At 40.3% G+C, this 22,008-nt stretch overlaps 1 protein-coding gene across 2 annotated transcripts in view; it reads left to right on the forward strand.

The window, feature by feature from the left end:
• The first annotated feature begins 1 nt into the window (after position 1).
• Positions 2–22,008, forward strand: part of LOC121699839 (cation channel sperm-associated protein subunit epsilon-like) — a 54,458-nt gene continuing 32,451 nt past the window's right edge. For both annotated transcript variants that reach the window (XM_042082306.1, XM_042082305.1), the window contains exons 1-9: positions 2–294; positions 453–501; positions 7,500–7,573; positions 9,918–9,981; positions 10,372–10,457; positions 12,944–12,962; positions 13,965–14,042; positions 14,231–14,334; positions 15,094–15,580. In XM_042082306.1, the coding sequence (XP_041938240.1) occupies positions 185–294; positions 453–501; positions 7,500–7,573; positions 9,918–9,981; positions 10,372–10,457; positions 12,944–12,962; positions 13,965–14,042; positions 14,231–14,334; positions 15,094–15,580 (1,071 nt within the window). In that variant the 5' untranslated portion in view covers positions 2–184. The remainder of the gene's footprint in view (positions 295–452; positions 502–7,499; positions 7,574–9,917; positions 9,982–10,371; positions 10,458–12,943; positions 12,963–13,964; positions 14,043–14,230; positions 14,335–15,093; positions 15,581–22,008) is intronic.

Raw genomic sequence — 22,008 nt, forward strand, 5'->3', positions numbered from 1 at the left:
TGCTACTAGAATCTAGTAGCCTAGCTCCCCACATCACTTCGCTGTCTGTTGACGATTAGCTCTTCATTGAACACGACCATAGATATATCTATGGAACACGACTATGTTCCCGTTAATGTTATTATGGCTAATTAGAGTTGTGTGTTAAACACAATTGTACTATATAATTAATTGAAAGCAATGAATGTCTTTTGTGGCTGCTGTAAAAATGTATCGTAACGTTACTTCACTTGCTTTGACGGTAACATTGTTCTTGATCCTCCTGAATGTCAAAACCATCAGTGGGCTGTGGAGGTAAGTTTCCAAGCATTTGCTAACTTTATCTTAACTTTAGTTACCAGGCTAGCACTATGCTATCTGAAGGTCATTTAAACCATAACGTTAGATATGAGTACTAACGTTATATCTATGATTGAAACCATTGTTGATCATTGTTTTGTTTTCTGCTCTAGATACAGCAATATTTTGGATCACGAGAAATTATTCACAGTTGGAAAACCGGTATGTCTAACGTTAACATTAAATCCAATCCTTAAAAATGTATCTTGAGGTGAACCTCACCCTCACTTGTAATGTTTACCGATGAATTTGCCATCTCAAAAGTATAAAGTTAACTTTAGGCCATTAGAGTGAAAGTCAACGTTAACATTATAGATTTGGACCAGACATTTTCAATGCAGTAACGTTAACGGTCGGTTTCCACATGGCCAACACCTAAAAACCGCTAGCAGCTAACCGTTTGTGTCTAGCCAGTGGTGGCAAGCGAGCTAATAAGGCTTTTAGCTAGTTTTAGCTAACGAAGATATCCAGGGGTCTCTATGCCTCGACTAAGTTGGTGTTGCCTATAAACAACAATTCATGTTCATAGAAACAACAAGGTCACTAAGACATATTATGTCATATTGATACCTCTGTTGCAGCCTTAACAATCTTTGATGTAGCCTAGCTGCCTGGCAAGGGTTACAATGAAATCCAATGTCCGAACATTAGCAGCTGAAAAGTGTTTAAACTAACATATACAGTGGTCTATTTAGTGGTGTATGTGCCCTGACTAAGACCACAATTCGTGTTGATACAAGTACCAATGTTTGTGTAGAAACAATTTAATCACACACATTTTAGTGTTATTCACCCTTTGCATGTGACGTCACGTTTTGTTCGCGCCACAGCAAAATAGCCTAGTCAGTGGATGTCAAAAAGATGAATCAAATCAAAGGGACATATCGCAAAGCTAGGAGATTACAGTGAGATTTAATCGTAGTAATGCCCTTCCACGACTGTTGGCTTATTGTTTAGAATACATTTTCCCATTTTCTTGCATAGATATATTTTGGTTTGTTTACTTTGTGTTTTGGGAGTATTTCAACCAGAGTGCGAATTACCCCACCATAATTGGGGGGTACTGCTCCTTCACTTATTCTAGCTGTTTTCCGGTTGTGAAAGTTTTGGCCCAGAAGTTCGTTCAGCATGATGCGAGCTTCTGGGTACTCATATCAACCAGTTACTGGAGAAAGTTATGTATTACGTAAGGGATAATGTATAGAACACCGGTCAGAGCGGTAGAAAATATGGCCGCCGCCCAGTCCAGCACATTTTTTCCACAAAAATAAACGCTGAAAGGCCTATATGATTCTAACTGTCTCACTAAATTGCATTATTCACACTCAATTCTCACTGGTATCTGCTAGACAACAAGTACAAAAACATGATTAGTTCATAGATTTCACATGTAAAATTCATTTTATACAACCCCACCCCCATCTTGCCTGTTCATAATTCTGAGAAATTCTTGAATTGTGTGCATGTGTGCGTGCACACGTTTATGTTTGTGTGTGTGTGCTTGTGTGTTTGTCTGCGTATGTGTGTTAGTGCATGTGCATGCATGCGTACATATGTCTACTGTGTGAGTATGTGTCATACGTATGATTACTGTGAATGTATGTGTGTGCGTGTGTATCTGTTTATACACATGTGTGCACATGGAATGGGTTAACATGACCCCTGGAGGCAAACATACAGAAAAAATTGGTCATCCTAGGCCCTACGATTCTCAAGATATTCACAGAAAACTGTGTCTGCCCTACCCTCCTTTCGGGGGGTCCAGTCCAGCGGGGGGGCTACAGATCAAAACGAAAAACGATGGTTCCATGCTATCCATGTGGGGTTACATGCCCACCAAGTTTCGTGTACCCCGGTCTTTCAGTGTCCCAGGAATCCTTGTTGGTGTACGGTCACTAAATGTACACATAAATCATTTTATTGTAAGGGCCCCCATGAACGAAAGTTCACAAAACTTGGCATGCATTCGGAAGGTGTCATAATGATCCTACACTTTCAATTTCGTGCAGTTTTGACCATGTCAGCCAGAGATATTGTGATGAAAACACCTAATTTTTTGCTTTTTAATTTTTAACTAGGTGACCCTATACATGAAATAAGTGGTAATGGGATGGGTTGACATGCCCCCTTAAGACCAACATTCAAAAAAAGGTGGACCTCCTAGGCCCTACGGTTCTCGAGATATTCACAGAAAACTGTCTCCGGCCACCTACAGGCCAGTTGGTGTATAGTAACATAAATTAATTTATTGTGTGGCCCCCCATGAACGGAATTCCACGAAACTTGCCGTGCATTCAGAGGGTGTCATAATGATCCTACACTTCCAATTTCGTGCAGTTTTTACTATGTTAGGTCACAGATACCTGCGATTACAACACCTCATTTTTACTTTTTTGTGTTTAACTAGGTGGCGCTATACATGAAATGAGTGGTTATGGAATGGGTTGACATGGCCCCTTGAGATCAACATACAAAAAAAATGGTCGTTCTAAACCCTACGGTTCTCGAGATATTCACAGAAAACTGTGTCTGCCCTACCCTCCTTTCGGTCCAGTCCAGCGGGGGGGGGGGGCTACAGCTCAAAACGAAAAACGATGGTTCCATGCTATCCATGTGGGGTTACATGCCCACCAAGTTTCATGTACCCCGGTCTTTCAGTGTCCCGGGAATCCTTGATGGAAATTTGGACATGCGAAAAAGAAAGAAAAACAAGAAAAAATCTGACTAAACCTATATGACCGCCGCTTCGCTGCGCGGCTGTCATAATAAGTCCCGAGAGGGCGAACCGGACCCCGACGCCAGAGCCCGTCTTAGACATTCTCTGCCGACGCGTAGGGGAGGGGTCTTGTTTCACCCTGAAGGGACTTATTTTTCCATAATGACCGGCGTTCTATACATTATCCCACTTATTTTACGGCTACTTGCCAAAACGAAATAATAAACTCCCCACTATATGACTTTAGCCTACATAGCCTAGCCTGTTTTCCTACCGTTCATCGTGGCATTTGCTGAAAAACAAATAGTTCGCAAAAATAGTTTGCAACTACTCCGCTTCGCGTCGGGGCCGTTTTACAACCTCGACCGTGCATTAACTTCTGTGAACAGACCACCGTGTCGTCCATTATACCTGCGTGAAGCTGGCCCCCCATATTATTCAAAAGTGATTAAAAACACTGCTATTCATTTGTGCCGGTTTGTGCCGTAAAAATTATCGTTTGTGCTGTTAAGGGTTTTAAGTAATTAAACTTTACATTTTCTGGCCAGTGACGTGATTCAGCCCCCCCTACTTGTCCAAATTTCCCCAAAATAGTCTCAATCGTTTGTGCTCATTTGTGCCGTTAAAAGTAACATTTGTGCTACTATGTTTTTAAAGATATTCCATGTTATTTGTAACGCGTGTGACGTCATCCAGCCCCCCATCAATGTCCAAATCTTCCAAAAATGGTCTCAATCGTTTGTGCTAGGTTTGTGCTGATTTGTGCCGTCAAAAGAAACATTTGTGCTACTATGTTTTCGAAGTTATTAGGAATTATTTCAGACGGGCAAGAAGGTAGGCTAAATTGGTATCAGGGGCGGAGTGGCAATCGGGACGATCGGGATTTTTCCCGGTGGGCCGGCCGATGAATCTGTGTGGTGCGGGCCGGCCCATAGAGTTATTATAGCGGCCGTGAGTCGTCCGCGGCCATCAACCTTGCAGTTGCACTAAGAATTTTCCGCGAAAATCTCCGAGATTCACACTTTAATGTTTAGGAAGTCCAACCAATATTTATACCACTTGCTCACTGTCTATATGTCTTTCATGATTACCCTGCACACTCATCTCTCCCATGCTGATTTTTGTGTAGGCTAGCCTTAGTTTGTCTTATTCAGGCGTTACTGAACTTTCATCACAAATAAAAAATGACAATGTAATTTCTTTGTTTGTACTTAAATTAACGTAAGCCTAAGCTAGAATGGAGCAAAGCCTCCTGGGAATGGGGAATGTGTTGTTTATCCAATGAACCGATTGCAGGTCAAGTCTATTTACAGAAATGTATGGGGATAAATGAGCAGCCCCTCGTCTAATGGCATGACCCTACAAACGATCAAGTTCGAGGAAAGCTACAGGAGTTTTGACAGTCGACGGATTTGCGTGGTTGCTTGCTGTTTTACATATGGATGGAAGGGAGAGAGAAAGGTTAGCGGAGCTAAAGCATTGACGTTATTGAAACTAGCACAATCTAGTCTTATGTTGATATGTAGCCTAGGCCTAGCCTAATGACTAATTAGTGGGCCACTCAGGCTGATAAATGGTTTGTGGAACTCGTTGGAACTGTCTATATGTAAGCCTATATAGGCTTACTTTAATCGTTCTCGTACAAACCTATTCAAAGTGCCTTTTAATTATTATTATTTAATTACCTGTGTTATTAGGTTGACATTGTCTGTAGGCTAGGCCTTTTTTACATTTATACAGGCAACTATTGGAGTGCTATGATACCCAGATATGTCCTTGCATGATGCTTGAAATTTCCATCCACATCCGTCCAGCTGTTTTTATACTGCACGGTTGCATATCTAGTTCCTTACACATTTATTGAAAGTGCCTGGTTTGTGGTTTTGGGGTTTGGGGCTTTTTAGCACTTTATAAAGTGACTAAATTAGAGGCTACTCTTTAGCTGACAATTGACCCGAGTTCCAGTTGTAGCCTAAATTAGCTATAAACCAAAGAAACAGCTTCCTTGCACTTATGTTTTCTGCTTAGATCAAGACAAACATAAAGTTACAGTTTGGGGCGATATGGCCAACGTGTGTGAGACTGATGTCATGTGCATAGCAGATAAAACTTGGTAATGTAAAAATATAGAAACGGAAAACACATTGGGGCTGGGCACGTAGCCTAATAAACATAGGACAAATGTTGGCGCAATCAGCACAAACAGTTGGGTAGGCCTTTGGACATTGATGAAGGGGCTGGGTGATGTCTAGTATAAGCTACAACTGCTGGGCCATTTCTACATAGTAGTACACAAACGTTTCTTTAAATGGCACAAATCAGCATGCACCTAGCCCAAACGTTCGCAACTATTTTGAGGAGATTTGGACACTGATGGGGGGGCTGAATGACGTCACACCTGTAACAAAGCGTGATAACTTAAAAAAAAATAGCTGCACAAATGTTATTTTTAACGGCACAAATCAGCACAAACATAGCACAAACGATTGAGACCATTTTGGGGAATTTTGGACATTGATGGGGGCCTGGTGACGAGTAATAAATAAACCATAATAACTTAACATAGTAGCACAAATGTTTCTTTTGACGGCACAAATCAGCACAAACCTAGCACAAACGATTGAGACCATTTTGCAGTGTTTTTAATCATTTTTGAATAACACGGGGGGCCAGCTTCACGCAGGTGTTCATTATCCCTTCCTTATTACGGAGTGGCCTAATATGTTACCTTCCAACACTGCTCCTTTGTCTGCCTTTTTAGAATATGTATAATATTCATTGTTCACCAGTACACAATATTTAGGGCCCTATGAAATCCGTTTTATTATTTTCCAAATTCCATTTGATTTTTTCTCAAATTCCGTTTTTTCGGATTTAATTTTAGTTTCGGATTTTTTCCCCCTACTTATCTTCACCTATAAAAACTCAATGACACACAATTCAGCTTTTTAAATATTCAGCAAAGCCAATCACTTTTGCTAAAATCCAATATGGCAGTAAATTCATCATGGTGGAAATTGATGTCATAGGGTGCATTGAATTTGGCTTGGTCCAAGGATTCCAACGATACCTCATTTTTGAAAATCAGGCCAATAGGTCAAAGTTTACGTGTGTGAACGAACGTCTAACTTTAGCCTGTTGGTGGCGTTCAAGGTGCTGACATGAAACTTGGTGAAATTAATCAGTGTGCCAAATTTTTACCAGACGGTTCTTGAATTTCCCCTGGGGATCAATAGTATCTATCTATCTATCTCTATCTATCTATGGGCTGCCATAGACTCCCATGGCGGAAGCGTAGTAATAGGAATACGTAGAAACACAATGGGTGCCTACACAGTTTAGACACACACATACTGTATGCACAAACACGCACACAGGCATGCACACACTCACTCACGCACACACTCTCGCACGCACGCACGCACGCACACAGACAGGAACACACGTACGCACGCACACACTCACAGTTTCAAGAGTGAGGGATGGAGTAGGAGATGGAGACAAAGTGTGATTTATTTTTGCCGAATGGATGTACAGGACTGAGCGGCTGCCATATTTTGTACCGCTATGCGGTGCATCTAGTTATATTATAGTCCATCGGCCCTAAAGTGCGTTGGCCTATGCTAAGAAGCCCTGTATGCCAGATTGCTATTGAGTCAGAACAACGGCATAAAGATTTTGTGCCCGTGAAAAGATATTCACATGTATAATAGAGTTTTGTCTTCGCGGATATGATTTGCACAAGTGTAGAACCGTTTTGTAACTGTGGAATTAATTTGTCTGTGTGCAAAAAAAATGCGTACCTGCAGAAATATTTTGTGCACTTGTGAAAAACATTTGTTCACAGTGATTTAGTTTGAATGTGTGTGGAACAGCTTTATAGCTACAGGCATGGGAGAAGTGCGACATCTATCTTTCGTGTGCAAACTGGATCTTCGAAGCTACAAAACTTTTTTACAGACACGAATTTTGGCAGTGTTTTATCGTCATTTCTGAAGAGCCAATCAGCGAATTTTGGCACGGTCTTGACTCAATCAACACATTGCATCGCCTACTACTACCTAGGTACGCATTTTTTTGCACACAGACAAATTAATTCCACAGTTACAAAACGGTTCTACACTTGTGCAAATCATATTCTCGAAGACAAAACTCTATTACACATGTGAATATCTTTTCACGGGCACACAATCTTTATGCCGTTGTTCTGACTCCATAGATTGCCAGTCCATCCCTGTCTGGGGGTATGCAGGCGTTTGATGAACTTTCATTAATGTCACCATGGCTTTACATATGATAATGTTACCGGTAGCTAAGTTAACTGTTAAGGTTATATATGGTTATATATCCCTTGTCAGCTCCACATGCTAGGACATAATAATCTTTAGCTAACTTAGGCCTTCTTGTCATGATGTTTTGCTTAAATGAACATTTATGTTTGCAGTTCGAGCTTATTTATGTAGATGGAGCACAATTTCTTGAATGGAGGTCTCCATCTTGTTATATACAGGATAAGAGGTGAGTGAAGAAAGTTTATTGGCTATAATGTTGATGATTAGGGGCTGTATTCACAAAGAACCTTAAGGCTAAAAGTAGTTCCTAACTGGCGAATTTGTAAACTCCTTGTAACTTTAGGACTCCTCAATTTTTTGACTAAGAGTAATTTACGAAGCATTTTAGCCCTAAAAGTAGCACCTAAGTGCTTTGAAGTAGTCAAGAGGACTCCTAATTCACTAAGACCTATTCACAAATAGGGTTGGGTATTATTTGGGTTTTATCCGATACCAGTACTTTGTTAGGGTACTTTGTTAGGGAAGCAATGAAACTACAGATATTGATAATAAATTGAATATATAGTTCAATTTCATATTCAAATTTGTCTTATCAATCAAAAAACAATTCATGCTTTCAACCATTGGTTTTGGGCCGGTGCTAAACCACTTTAAAACGGTGTTGGTGCCAAAACGGTGCCTGAACCGGTACTTTGTTTTTACAATAAAATGGTCTAAAGCCTGAATTGCTTTTTTGATTGATTAGACAAATTTGAACATAAAATTGAACTGTTATATTCAATTTACTATCAATATGCACACACAAGCTTTCAAGTTTATTAAGTGTAGGCGGCTTGCCATAAGGTATGTTAAAACGGCTTGCCATGGAACTGCCAGGTCATGGACAAGGCATTTGCAAGTAACTTAATCTAATGTCGGGACTTTCAAGTTCATTCAGTCTGTTCCCAAATGCTTCAAGAAATTTGATGTCTTCCCCCATAACACACAATAGTTTTAAACATGTTACATATGCCCAGTGTTGTGCCTGAACGCGTTCATTGAACGAAAGTTCATGAACTCGTTCATATTTTGGGCGAACGTGAACTGAACGTACTGTATTACTGCCTGATGAACGTTACTGTGAACTCGTTCATTCTGGTGTCTGAACTGCCCGCTCTCTCAGTTTAACTTCCTTCAATAGGGTGCCAGATTTCTATGGAGCCTTCCAGGCGAAAACCCGGCTAAAACACACCGTAAACAGGCCTTAATAGGTAGTGGAAAAAACACCCGATCTGGCAAGGCCAGCCACCAATGTTTCGCACCGCCGCATGTGTCATCAAAACATAAGCATCATGAAGGCCAGCATTTCTCTATGGGCCGCAGTCCGCAACGTGGACACTGCTGGTCGGTTCCTCTTTATGTTTGTCCTAATGGCTGTTAGTTGTCTGTGGATTAGTCTATATTTGGCGTTGAAAATGGAAACGTTTTTAGAAATGGAAAATCGATTTTACAATTGATTAAATGAACACTTATGTCTCAAATCGAACAGGATTTTTTCACAGAAGTGACAGCCCTAACACATAAACACACACACGGCACACTGTACGCTCATGCATGCACATACACAGGTACGCACACACTCACGCACGCACGCACGCACACACAGGCACGCACACACAGATAAACACACATGCACTCACGCACATGCACACACACACAGGCGCACGCACGCATACACACGCACACACACTTAAAAACATGCAGGCACATGCGCACACACACACACACACACACACCCACACACACACACCATTACCCCCACCCCCTAAACAAAGTCACAAGCGAACACACATACACACAATACATACAAAAGCACACATATACACAAAAACAAACACACGCCAACATTTTTTAAAGGTTTTATAAAAATGCTACAAATTTTTTGGCTAGTGCTACAAATCTATTCACCTTCGCAGCGCCAGTAGGGTACTTGCTGTGCGGCCCGCACACACACACACAGGCATGCCAAACAAGCATACACAAAAGTTTCAAGAGTGGGGGTGGAGTAGAAGATGGATACAAATTGATTAGTGTGATTTATGTTCGCGGAACGGATGTACAGGACTGAGCGGCGGTCATATTTTGTATCGCTATGCGGTACATCTAGTTTTTAGGAGTTTCTCCTAAATTCGCCTGTTAGGAACTACTTTTAGCCTTAAGATTCTTTGTGAATATGGCCCCTGGGCTGTCTCCACAATAGCCAACACCAACACTGTTTGGATTGCTGTTTCATTTAAATTTGTCAGACGCTTTTATGTAGAGCAACTTACATTATGTTAATGATATTACAAGGGCCATTGGCCTTGGTGCAACTCGGGGTTAAGTGCCTTGCTCAAGGGCACAATGGTGGAAGCCAGGAATTGAACCCACAACTTTTCTGGCTACTGCATGCCGTCCTTAACCACAACTTAGTTGGTTGGCAATGGGAAATTGCATTGCAACCAACAAAGTTGCTAACCTAGCAACTATGGTTTTGGGAAACGTGCCCTTGTTGTTACTTCAGTAGAGCTCATGGTCTTTCCTTTTGCTAGGGCCCCTAAGACTCTTATGATATGCTACGCAGAAGGCTACCACTCTGTGCTGCCAGTCATCAATGTAAGTAGACATTCTGTTTTTATAGTGTTAATGTATGTATTTTCCTGATGTTATTTGAGAGACTGAAATACATTAGCCTGGATATTCCAGAACCAAATCCGAAAGATTAAGGGTCTGGCCAAAAATAATGTAATGGCCCAACTCAAGGAGCGGCACCAAGCATGCATTTGAAAATTTCACTGCACGCAATTGAATAACACTATACGACCAATGTTTACTGAGTGATTCTGGGACATCGAGGATAACACTACGACTGTCATCCGTTTAGCTCGCCTCTGGCCCGCCTATATCAGATACACCGATGTGATTGGTGCCCCACAATACAAGGGACATAAGTACTCATTGCCAGTGTCTCTCACATCTTTGTTAAAATATATTTGTGCTTCACAGGCATCTTGGAGTGAAGAGGCAAGATATATTTATATTTCGAAATCTCCTATGACTTTTGTTTGGTATGCTGTCATTCCAGATGAGAGGTAAGCAGGCCATGAAGGTCTACATGTAAAAACATACAGATTAATGCTTTATATCGGTGATCAGTGCATGCAGGTCAACTTCCCCATAGTCCACATAGTCAAGCTCACGGCTGCTCTGAACTATGGACTGTACAATAGGATGCAATTAAAAGGACTGAATTAGAGTTTTTTTGTGTGTAATTTTTAATCTACATCAGTTGTCTCAAACTCCCGGCCCGCGACCTAATGTCAAAATAATAATGTAATTCGGCCCTTGAGGGTATTTTTAATTGTGACAAACAACAACACTGATTAAAATAGACGATAGATCCAAGTACGGTGACACATCCCATTTGTACTCTCCTCTACTAGTTGCTAGACATCCAGAGCTTCGATTCAAGCCCAAATTCGCTGCACAAAGTTGTCAGGAAATACTACACGAGAAACACGAAGACGTGCATTTGTTTGTAATGAAGCAGAAGCGATGCATGCCATAATATTGCACAAATTGAAGCAGAAATAGGCCGACACCAAATGTTAAAAAAACGTTCACGTGTGATGAAGTCTTGGGTAGGCCATGTTATTCACATATTCTGATTCTGAAGGAATATCTGCCTTTTATGATCGACTATTGACAGTGATAGTCACGGTGCGTCTGTGAATGGAGGTTCGTCTTTGCGTGTGTACGACGGTGTCCACTAAGCATGCCATGCTTATTTCGACCATCTGCCCAACATAGCTGGAGGTGGCAGTGGTAATCGTGATGATAGTGTCCGTAATGGACATGATACAGACAGCAGGGGTAGTAAAAATAGGGCTCTGAAGAACTACAAAGTCACCCACGATAGGAACTGATTTGACCAGGCTACTTTATTGTAGGCCTATAATAACGGTTTGTGGTTATAGGCTAGTAATATTTTACTATTGTTGGTTTACATCTTAGGACTACTGTTTTCCTGTTAATTTGTTATATGGGTAATATGACAAAAAAGAAAGTAAACCTGCTCAAATATGTTCAACATCCAGTATTTACTGAAAGGTGCATAATTTGAGGTGCTTGCCATCCAGTGGCAAATTAGATGGGTAAATTTACCACCTTCATAAACTTTTGTTTATACTCAAAGATTTTTATATTTACAGTAGGACTTTATCTCTGACCACTTTCAAACCTTTTGAAATTTTGATGTCAAAATGCAATGGTGTTGTTTTCTTAACCCTGGCGCCTAAAGTTAGGAAAATATTTTTATTTGGTGTGAAACACACACATACCTGTTTTATGCTTTTTGTTTGTTTTTATAATTTGTATTAATATTTATTTTATCATTATTTTATTTTTAAGCTAAGGTTGCTAGCACAGGTGTCTAAAAATAGATGAAAAGACTTGCACTTTCTGTTTGCAGTTTTGTGTAGTATTTGGGGAAAAAACCCATTGCATTTTCAGAAATAGCCGTTCTTTTTTTGTATTATTCTTTAACACTGACGTGGCCCTCCAATCAGATGGCGTTGGCAGAAGTGGCCCCAGCTCATTTGAGTTTGAGACCCCTGATCTACATAAAACTATGGACCTAATGATACCAAATGTCTTAACTGTAGATCCACCTTTGACCATTGTTCCAAGGCTAATTAGTTTGAACTATTTAAGCAATATGACACAAGTGGGAGTGGGGTTGGTAAAGGATATCGTCACGGCTGTAATTCGGCAGTAGGTACAAGACCGAGTGACGAAAGCAATTACAGCCGTGGCGATATCCTTTACCAACCCCACTCCCACTCGTGTCATATTGCTTTTATACAACAATTCCATTCCCAACTAATTTAGTTTAGAGACACCAGAGTATGTTTTAGAGTGTCTCCCACAAAAAACAGTTCCAGCTAAAGCTGACAGCGTTTAGTTGCCAGGCAATGAACATTTCACATTGTAGCAGAGTGTGGCTAGGCTACTTGTAGACGTTGATTTGCACATCGATATTTAGATTTCGTTTTACAATTAACGGCTCACAAAGTCTGCTTTGTAGTATTTAGTTTGTGCCTGCTTTTCTCGATACTGTCCAGATCATCGGGACTTAAAGAGACACACCTGGAGATAGGCCTAGATGGACTCTCCTGCCTCTTTTCTGTCTCCCTTTCCTCATCATCGGACTCATAAATCAAATCAAATCAAATGTTATGAATGCCGCTGTCTACCATATTGCTTAATTTAATTATCTAGTTTGTTAATTTCTCTCGCTGACTCTTTTTATAAATGAATGAAATGTTGGTGTAGTTTTAGCGGTTACAATGTATCATTCGTGGAGTGATTACTAGCAGTAAAAAGTCTTGAGTGGCGTTGTGCTGGGATATCGCCACTCGTGATGACTCATAGAATGCCTCTCGTCAAAAATTAATAAATTGCTCGACCGGACCTAACTGTTGTATAAAAGAAGATATGGCATGTACACAAATGATCTCAGTTGTTGATCTAATGATATGATTGATACCAAATATGCCTAAGCAGTATGCCTTTACAGGAATTCTGAGAAGACAAAGGTGAGTAGATCATATTATTATTATTATTATTATTTTATTTTAATATGTCTATACCCTGCTCACTGTATTGATCACTAACTTGCTTGTTGTGGTTTTTCCTGACATACTACCTGTGAGTTTTAACCTTGAGTGGGTATGGACTGGGTTAGCTGCAAATGAATTGCCCTTCTTGGACTGTATGGTGCATCTTATCGGAATCTTAGCTGATGAATTTACTGTACTCTTCTTATTTACTACAGCATGCACATTGTATAGACCCTTTCAAGAGAGTTCCATTATCAGCATCATAGTTGGCCCCACAAGGCTTCCGTTTTAACATTCCATATGTTATCTTAATGCAGAGGAAGTAGATTGGGGCCCAAATAGAACGTTCAAGCATTGTTTTTGTTTTTATTGTTGAAAGGGTCTATAATAGCTGAAAGTGGGTAGTTTCACAATCACATTAAACATTTGACATTTCCAGCATGTCTATGTCTCCAAATACAAGATTGAGTTTGATTATTATGTATTACTAATAAATATAATTAACAGCACCAGGGAAAATGGGGGGAGAAAGTAGAAAACTAACATGTCAGCACAAGATACATTTTCACATCATCATCTTCAATTTGATGTTTCATTTTTACACACACCAAGACATATTTAGAATAAAGTTACTTTCTTTATGTTTGTTTAAAAATCCTATGTTTTAATAATTGTCCCAATATCAACATTTATTTAATGGGGTCCCTCACACAGGGGTCAACCTATCCTGGGGGACCCTTATACGGCACACATTGGGCACGCTTCCGATGGCCTCGTGGCAGCCATCCCACTTCTGACACCATATGTAGGGAAGGGAGAGACCAGTGACCCGACCCAGTCCACCCAATATTAATAATGTCAATAAGGTTTCTTTTTGAGCCTGAAACAGATTGCTTACTGTGAGAAACTACCCAAGAAGTTTGCTCAGCTCCATTCAGCTCTGTTTTTGCAACCCTGTCTTTTGTGCATGTAAACTAGACAATAAGAATATGGATAATTGATCCTTTTGCGGCCGATTATTTAGAAATATACAAGATGGCTGCAATTCCCTCACCGGTGAGTATGGATGTTGTGGAACACCCCCCACCCCAACCACACACACACACACACACTATAAAGTGCTTTAGGTATCTAGAAAAACACCACATAAATGTAATGTGTTGTTATTGTGAAGTCACACTTACAAGTTAGGACAAGTTTAATAGACGTGTAAAGTAAACAAGCTTAAACTTCTCTTGGTTTAGCAATCTTACTACCTCAGCAGAAATTTCTACAACCTGGGTCAGTTCCCTAGAGTCACACTGCCATCTTCCACCAAAAAGATTGATGGGCAGTTCACAGAAAATGGGTAGGTTCTATGCTGCACTATCACACTATAACACCCAAAGTCATCTAGAAATTGTTTTGTTTTTGAGTCAGCGACAAAGTGCATCTAATACTTGCAGACCCTCTTATTCTTCAGGACATGTACATAAATGTTATGTTAGATAGTCACTCACAACACTCTGAACAAGCTTGTGTAGCCCAAGCAAATCGGTGCATAGTGAGCATGAGGGCATACGTTTAAGTTAAACAAACTGCTTACACATTACGTTTATTTTTAGTTTCATTATTGATATGATATTGTATTGACATTATTGTTATTATTAGCATGTTTCATTATGCCATTATTGTTATTATTATTATTTTGCTTAATGTTTGCTTACCAACTTTTGTTTGTACTTACTGTTACTGTTTGTACTTACTGTTACTCTTACTGTTTACTGTTAATTGTAACTATTGTAAAGTCCATATTCTGTAAGTTGCTTTAGACAGAAGTGTCTGCTAAATACAATACCCATAACCATAATATACCACAACGCCAAACAATGGTGCCATTGGACGCTGACCTCAAGTCAGCACTTCAGATGCTTTTGTTCCGGCGCCGGTTCCGGTGCCGTCAAGTGTGGCAGCCTACTCAGCAGCTCCGTGTCTTAGTGTTTGTTTCTACATCTTTTTTTTCTGTTAAAGAATGTGTTTGTGTTGTCTGTATGCTGCTGAGACCTTGAATTTCCCCTGGGGATCAATAAAGTATCTATCTATCTATCTATCTATCTTGTCTTTACAGCTACTGGGAGGTGGTAATGGAGTGGAACCAAACATATCTCACAGTAGAAATAGATGGACAGTCCATCGGTTTCCAGCATCGATTCGTCTTAGATGGTTTCTTCAACTTTTACTGGGAGCCCTTCCATAACTTGTACTATGATACAGCAATTCGCATAAAGTTGGAGAACAATATGCTGCCCATGCTGTCCATTAACCCCTGTGCCACTCATCGGTCTATCTTAATGACTCAGTGGGCCATACTACAAACCTCAGATGGTTTCCGCCATCACAGCCCATTATTTGTGTACACTAGCGACCTCATCCCATGGGGTTTTATTTCGATCCGCAATGCCATCCTGCTAGAAGATGGCATCATCTTACACATTTCAGATGGTCTGTATTGGAGGTCACACGAGACAAAGGAATTAGAGAGACACTCAGAACTTTTCCTGCAGGATGTGCAGGGGATTGCACAGAGGACCACATGTTTGGACAACAACCTGCAAGTAAGGGCTTCCTAAGAAGCGGAGGAGGAGAACTCTGTCTTCGTCAAGTAAAGGCTTCTGTACATACAGTAGGTGCCGACATGAGTGTGGCACATTCCTCTTTTGATTACATTAGATTCCATTGTTTCAATTGTTTGGAAATGTGCATGGCAGGTGACAGTGCACTCATGTTGGCACCTATAGACCTCTGGAGTTTGCTTACAAAGAAGTTGCCGTCTTTGTCCATATAAGAACGGGTCCATGTGATTTTTTTTTTCCTATTAGAATATGGGAATTTTTTAATAATCATGCATGTCAAACTCTCCTGTTGACAAAGAAGTCTGAAATGCAGATGTTTGCCCTACACACTTTCGTCATCTGACTTGTGCTTTTTGTAAACAGTTTCATATTTAAAATACCCTTGTTCATATTTAAAATACCCTTTCCTTACATGGGCAAAGATTGCAGCTTTTTTGAAGGCGAACTGCAGAGGTCGGTCATTTAAAAGTGCAGGTTGTACCTAGGGGTGGGCGATATACCAAATATACTTCTTTTTTTTTTAGTATCAATTTATTTGGGCTTTTTATAGTCCATGAGCCACAGGCCCAAAAAGGGGCGTGTCACTACCACTTGGGGGAGCAAATTCTCACTATATTTTTCTGAAAGCTACATATCTCTGGAGTATAAAATGGTATGATAGCAAGTTGGATCTTGTAGCTTTGTGGCTGTACAGGCCTTCAAAGTTGACCTGATTTAAAAAAAGGAAATTCCGCCTATTGGCTTTTTTTTGTTAAACCACTCATAAGAGCCCAGAAAATAATCCAAACCTCATTATTACTGATGCATATGTGGTGTTTGATGTTGGCATCCATATTTTGAATCATTATGTGATTTTGCCCTTCATTTTGGTTGATAAAATTCAAGATTTATGTGTAATAATGAGCAAATCTACGTTTTCAGAGACACAACGTGTTGCAGCACTAATTGAAATGCCCACTACCTCATTAATCAATGTATTTATACCTTCCTACCTCCCAGCAGAGACTTGAAATACAAATGATTACATAGGTCTGCATTGCTATTTACTATTTGTAAATGTACTATTCGGAAACACCCCAAAATTTTGTAAATTAGTATTTAATAAGAGATATTCCAAGAGATCAAAACATCATGATTACCAATCACATATTACCTTTACATTCAAGGAATACCATATGAAAATTGTTCACATCACCACATGTACCCAGCTTAACATAAATATTATAATTTTATAATGTCCAGGGCACATGAAATACATACAGTAATTTCCTGTGTATTAGCCGTATTGTGTATAAGTCACCCGACAGTGTTTTATGCAAGTTAAAAGAAACAAAACCATATACCATATTAACTGCCCCCGTGTATTAACCTCATAGCTGAAGAAATTTTGCAAAATCAAAGTATAAGCTGCAGCTTATAGTTGGGAAATTATGGTAATTGCATCACAGGTGCTAAAATGATCTACATTATGCATTTCAGTTGTACTTTTGACTAGTAAGAATGTGGGAATGAGATGTAGATGAACTGGTTGGTGAAAATATTCATACTTTACATATTGTTATCATTATGTACAATTATTATTATTATTATTATTATCATCATACTTAAAATTGCCTTTCATCTGATGTTAAAATAATTTCCATTGAAAAGAAATAACTATTTTCCAAGATCTACAAGTACATACATTTACAACAGTTTTAAAAATTCTACACAGTTCTGATGAGATGAAACAGAAACTGAAATTGGATCAATCCATTTTCAGAGGAACATGAGTTCATTTGCATATCTACAGCAGGCAAAGCAACACAAGAGGTTAGGGATGATCTGATTCAGGCTCATACTACAGGCAAAGATCATGACATAGAGGCTGGAGTCAGATACACCTAAGCACAAATTCCATGATACATTGACAAAGCAAAAATGAAAGACATTTACGAGCATGAGTCAAAAAAGAAAACACAGGCACATGGCAAGACCATCATGTTAAAGACTGGACATGAGAGAAGTCTTTTGTCACCCTCTTGAACCTTAGCGACACCTGAGGGAACCCCAAGGAAAACCTCTAAAGCAGCACTTGCAAAGCATTTGCAGAAACTTGCATCACTATCAGATAATCTTCATCACTGATGGAATGTCTCTGGTCCAGAAGGTCAATAACAATGTCTCAACTTATGCAGACATTGCTGCTGCTATTCACAGCATGATCCGTAAAGAGGCAAAGCAGAGGCAGATATTTTTTTAGATTAAATAAGATTACATTTAGCTTTATTGTCATTGTGCAGAGAACAAGTACAGAGACAACGAAATGCAGTTTGCGTCTAACCAGAAGTGCAAAAAAGCAGAAAAGTGCAATGTGATATACTGTACACAGTATAGGCAGGTGGTGCATAGACAGGACAAGAAATATAGTGCAGTGTAGACAGTAGTATACAGTTGTTTTGCAGAAGGTGGTTTAGAGTAGCATAAATTAAATATAAATTTGTGCAGTGTATTAGCAGTTGAAGAGTTCAGATGCAAAACCCTCTAAATCTGTCTGACCACATTTCTTTTAAATGAGCATTTAAAATCCGGTTCCTATAGGTTTTTGCATAGAAATCGATATTTCAGACCAGGACGAGAGTGTTATTTGGTGTGTTTTGAAGTTAAATTATTTGATTAACGTATACTATGTGAGGAGAGCATTCACTCACCATCTTTATCTCATTTTTGACGTAGGTGGCATTTAGAGGCTTTTGCATCTGAACCCTTCAGTTATAAGAGCAGAATAAATATGGCTATGTACTGTAATATGAACAATGTATGAACAACATGTACAGGTATGTGCAATGTAGTGGCAGTACCATTATAGTAGTAGTAAGAACAATATAGATATATGCAGTGTATTAACAGAATATACCTCGGATCGGGAGGTGAGCGCGCTAACAATTGAGCCAATAGCCCAGGCTACTGGCTCGCATGCCAGCAGCACTCTTGAGGCGTCGGGGAGTGAGGTTTACCAACGTTCCACAAGCACAGCTAAGCTAGCTGGCATCCGTTACACGTGCCTTACACAAGCATCGCTTGCCCTGGATGGCCTCGATGGAGGGGAGTGAGGAACTGGTGATGTGTTGGGCAGTTTTCACCACCCTCTGCAGTGCTTTCCGGTCGTGGGCAGAGCAGTAGCCATACCAAACTATGATACAGTTGGTGCAGGATGCTCTCGATGTTGCAGCGGTAGACGTTCACCAGGATCTGAGGAGACAGATCATGGACCTCAGAAAGAAGAGCCTTTTTGATCAGGGTAGAGGTGTTGAGGGTCCAAGAGAGGTCCTCAGAGATGTGGACACCCAGAAACTTGAAGCTGGTGACATGCTCCACCTCAGTCCTGTTGATGAGAATGGGTGTGTGTGTGCTAGCTTTAGACTTCCTGAAGTCCACAATGAGATCTTTGGTCTTTTTGGTGTTGAGAGCCAGGTTGTTATCAGTGCACTACGATGTTAGGTGCTGGACCTCCTTCCTGTAGGCCATCTCATCGTTATTGCTGATGAGCCCAATCACCGTAGTGTCATCTTTAAACTTGACAATGGTGTTAGAGCCATGTACAGGTGTGCAGTCGTAGGTGAAGAGGGAGTAGAGGAGAGGGCTCAGCACACATCCCTGTGGTACACTGGTGTTCGATGGCTGAGGAGGTGCGATTATCTAACCTAACAGACTGAGGTCTGTTGGTTAGGAAGTCCAGAATCCATAAGTTTGTTTTTTCTTTTATCATATACACATTTATTGGTAGATGTTTTTTCTTTACCAGGACCACACCTCCTGCATGCGAGTCATTAAGCAGGAGAACAACCGATACCACCGCTGGATAAAGAAGGCGATTGAAATAAGAAAGCGGAGCCCAAAGACGATGAACAGAGATGAGGGAGCATATATGCTCTCCTATACCTGGAGTGCCATCCTGGGGGGTGGCTGACTGACAGCAGGAGGTGTGGTCCACCTGTCAAAAAACTGACAGGTGGATCACACCTCCGTAACAACATCAGCTGATAAAAACGCATCACACTACTCCACCGTGTGACCTGATGAAGATGGAAACATGTCAAGGTAAAGAAAAAACATCTACCAATATATGTGTATGTGATAAAAGAAAAAACAAACTTATTTATCTCAAGTGTAGACACAATGAATGCAATACAAGTAGTCCAGAATCCAGTTACAGAGGGAGGTATTGATGCCCAGTTCACTGAGTTTGGTGATCAGTTTGGAGGGGATGATGGTGTTGAACGCTGAGCTGAAGTCAATGAACAGCATTCTTACATAGGTGTTGCTATTGTCAAGGTGGGACAGGGCAGAGTGAAGTGCCATAGAGATGGCAACCTCTGTGCTCCTGTTCTGACGATGAACTCAATGAATAGATTAAAGATCCTTTGTACTCGTTTCAGCTACAATTTAAAAAACATTTGTACTGCAGACCTATGTATGTCATCATTTAACATTAATTTCAACTCACAATTGAAAGTAAGGAGCGTAGAATAATAATGATCAATAAGGTCTGCATTCAGGTATTGCCATAACATGTTGCTCTTGAATTTAATCAACCAAAATGAAGAGCAAAATCACATAATGAGTCAAAATATCTATGCCAACATCAAACACCACATATGCATCAGTAATAATAAGATTTGGATTATTTTCTAGGATCTTATGAGTGTTTTAACAAAAAAAGCCAATAGGCGGAATTTCCTTTTTTTTCAAATCAGAGGTCAACTTTGAAGGCCTGTACAGCCACAAAGCTACAAGATCCAACTTGCTATCATACCATTTTATACTCCAGAGATATGTAGCTTTCAGAAAAATATAGTGAGAATTTGCCCCCCCAAGTGGTAGTGACGACCCCCTGTGGCTCATGGACTATTATGCCTTTAATGATTGACAGGAAGCGAATGGGGGAGAGAGTGACAGGAAGCGAATGGGAGAGAGAGCAGGGGTGGCATCCGGAAAGGACCATGGGGCGGGAATCGAATCCGGGTCGCAGGCGTACGGTGCAGGTGCCCCAGCCAGTTGCGCCACAGCTGGGGCCATACCGAATATACTTGATACATCTCTGCTCTATGTGAGATACAGTAAAGTGTTATATCGCAAACATCAAGTATTTAACTGACATCTTTTTTTTAAGCGGCAACACTTGCTATGGCGTTTCATGACCCTATCTCCACTTGCCCTCCCTCTCTCCTTCCCTTTCAGTAACAATGTGAAAAAACTCCAGTCACATACTCACCGACCAATCTAGAACAGTCTTCTCAAAAGAGGGTGTGATGTCTAGGTGTGGAACTAGACCAGAATGGATAAACTTTTGATTCAAAACCGGCAAAGCCCCGGTAGCGTAGGCTACTCCTGTTTGGAAAATAGTGAGCTAGTTTAATAAAAGATGGAAGTGGTTCCGAAAAGAAGAAGCAAGGGATCACCTGGCAGTTGTTTGGATTTCGCCAGGTGGACGTCGAACAAGCGGCGGCCATCTGCAAAGTATGCAACCTGTTGATATGCCACCCACCACAAAACAAAGCAGGCTAAAATGTCCGAATGTCCACCAACACCTAACAAAACGCTGAAACGATCATTCCAAATGCAAATGACATTGCATCGTTCTACAAAGCCATACGACAAAAAAAATCCCAAATATAAGGAACTCACAGCCTCAATAACTAATTATATCTAATTAAGACACTTGATCCAAAATACAAATTTCGTGCAGTTGCTTTATTGGAATAAATAAGAGTTTTTCTGTGGTTTTCCAGGTAATTTCAGTGGAACTGTAATTGAGTTATTGTTAATGTTATCTTAATATTGCTAATTTTAATGAGAATTTATGAAGTCATTTGGAGGAAATTTCAATATATATAATATTGTATAGTGAAATATCGCAATATTATTTCTCAGCCATTTTGCCCAGCCCTAGTTGTACCTAACATGGGTGATTTAACTAATTAGCTGATATACCTAGTTGAGCAGTTGTGATAATTAGAATCAGCTGGTTTACTCTAAGTAGACGCTGTGCAATTTTGGAATGATTTTAGTCCAGATTCAGTCGGACCTGGCCATTTTTAGAATCAAGCTGAATTCCAATCTGATTTGTTGTGCAGTTTGAGCCAGTTACCGAGGCCCGAGTAAGCAGATGCAAACAATCAACGTTCCAGCACCGACACTTCTGACATGTACTTCTGGCATGACATTTTTGTCTGCTTTTGTCATGCAGTGTGAGCAGTTGAACGTAAGCACCACAGTGATTATGGGGCGCATATCAACTGATACAGGGAAGAAATGCCTCTGCACTCATTGGATAGACCCAACCAATCAGAGCAACAAAAAAGCTTACTGTGAGCTGTAGGAAGAAAACCTGAACCATCCTTGTTCTCCACAAATGCCTTAACATTGTT

This window comes from Alosa sapidissima, chromosome 24 (assembly GCF_018492685.1).
Source record: "Alosa sapidissima isolate fAloSap1 chromosome 24, fAloSap1.pri, whole genome shotgun sequence".
Taxonomy (NCBI): Eukaryota; Metazoa; Chordata; class Actinopteri; order Clupeiformes; family Clupeidae; genus Alosa; species Alosa sapidissima.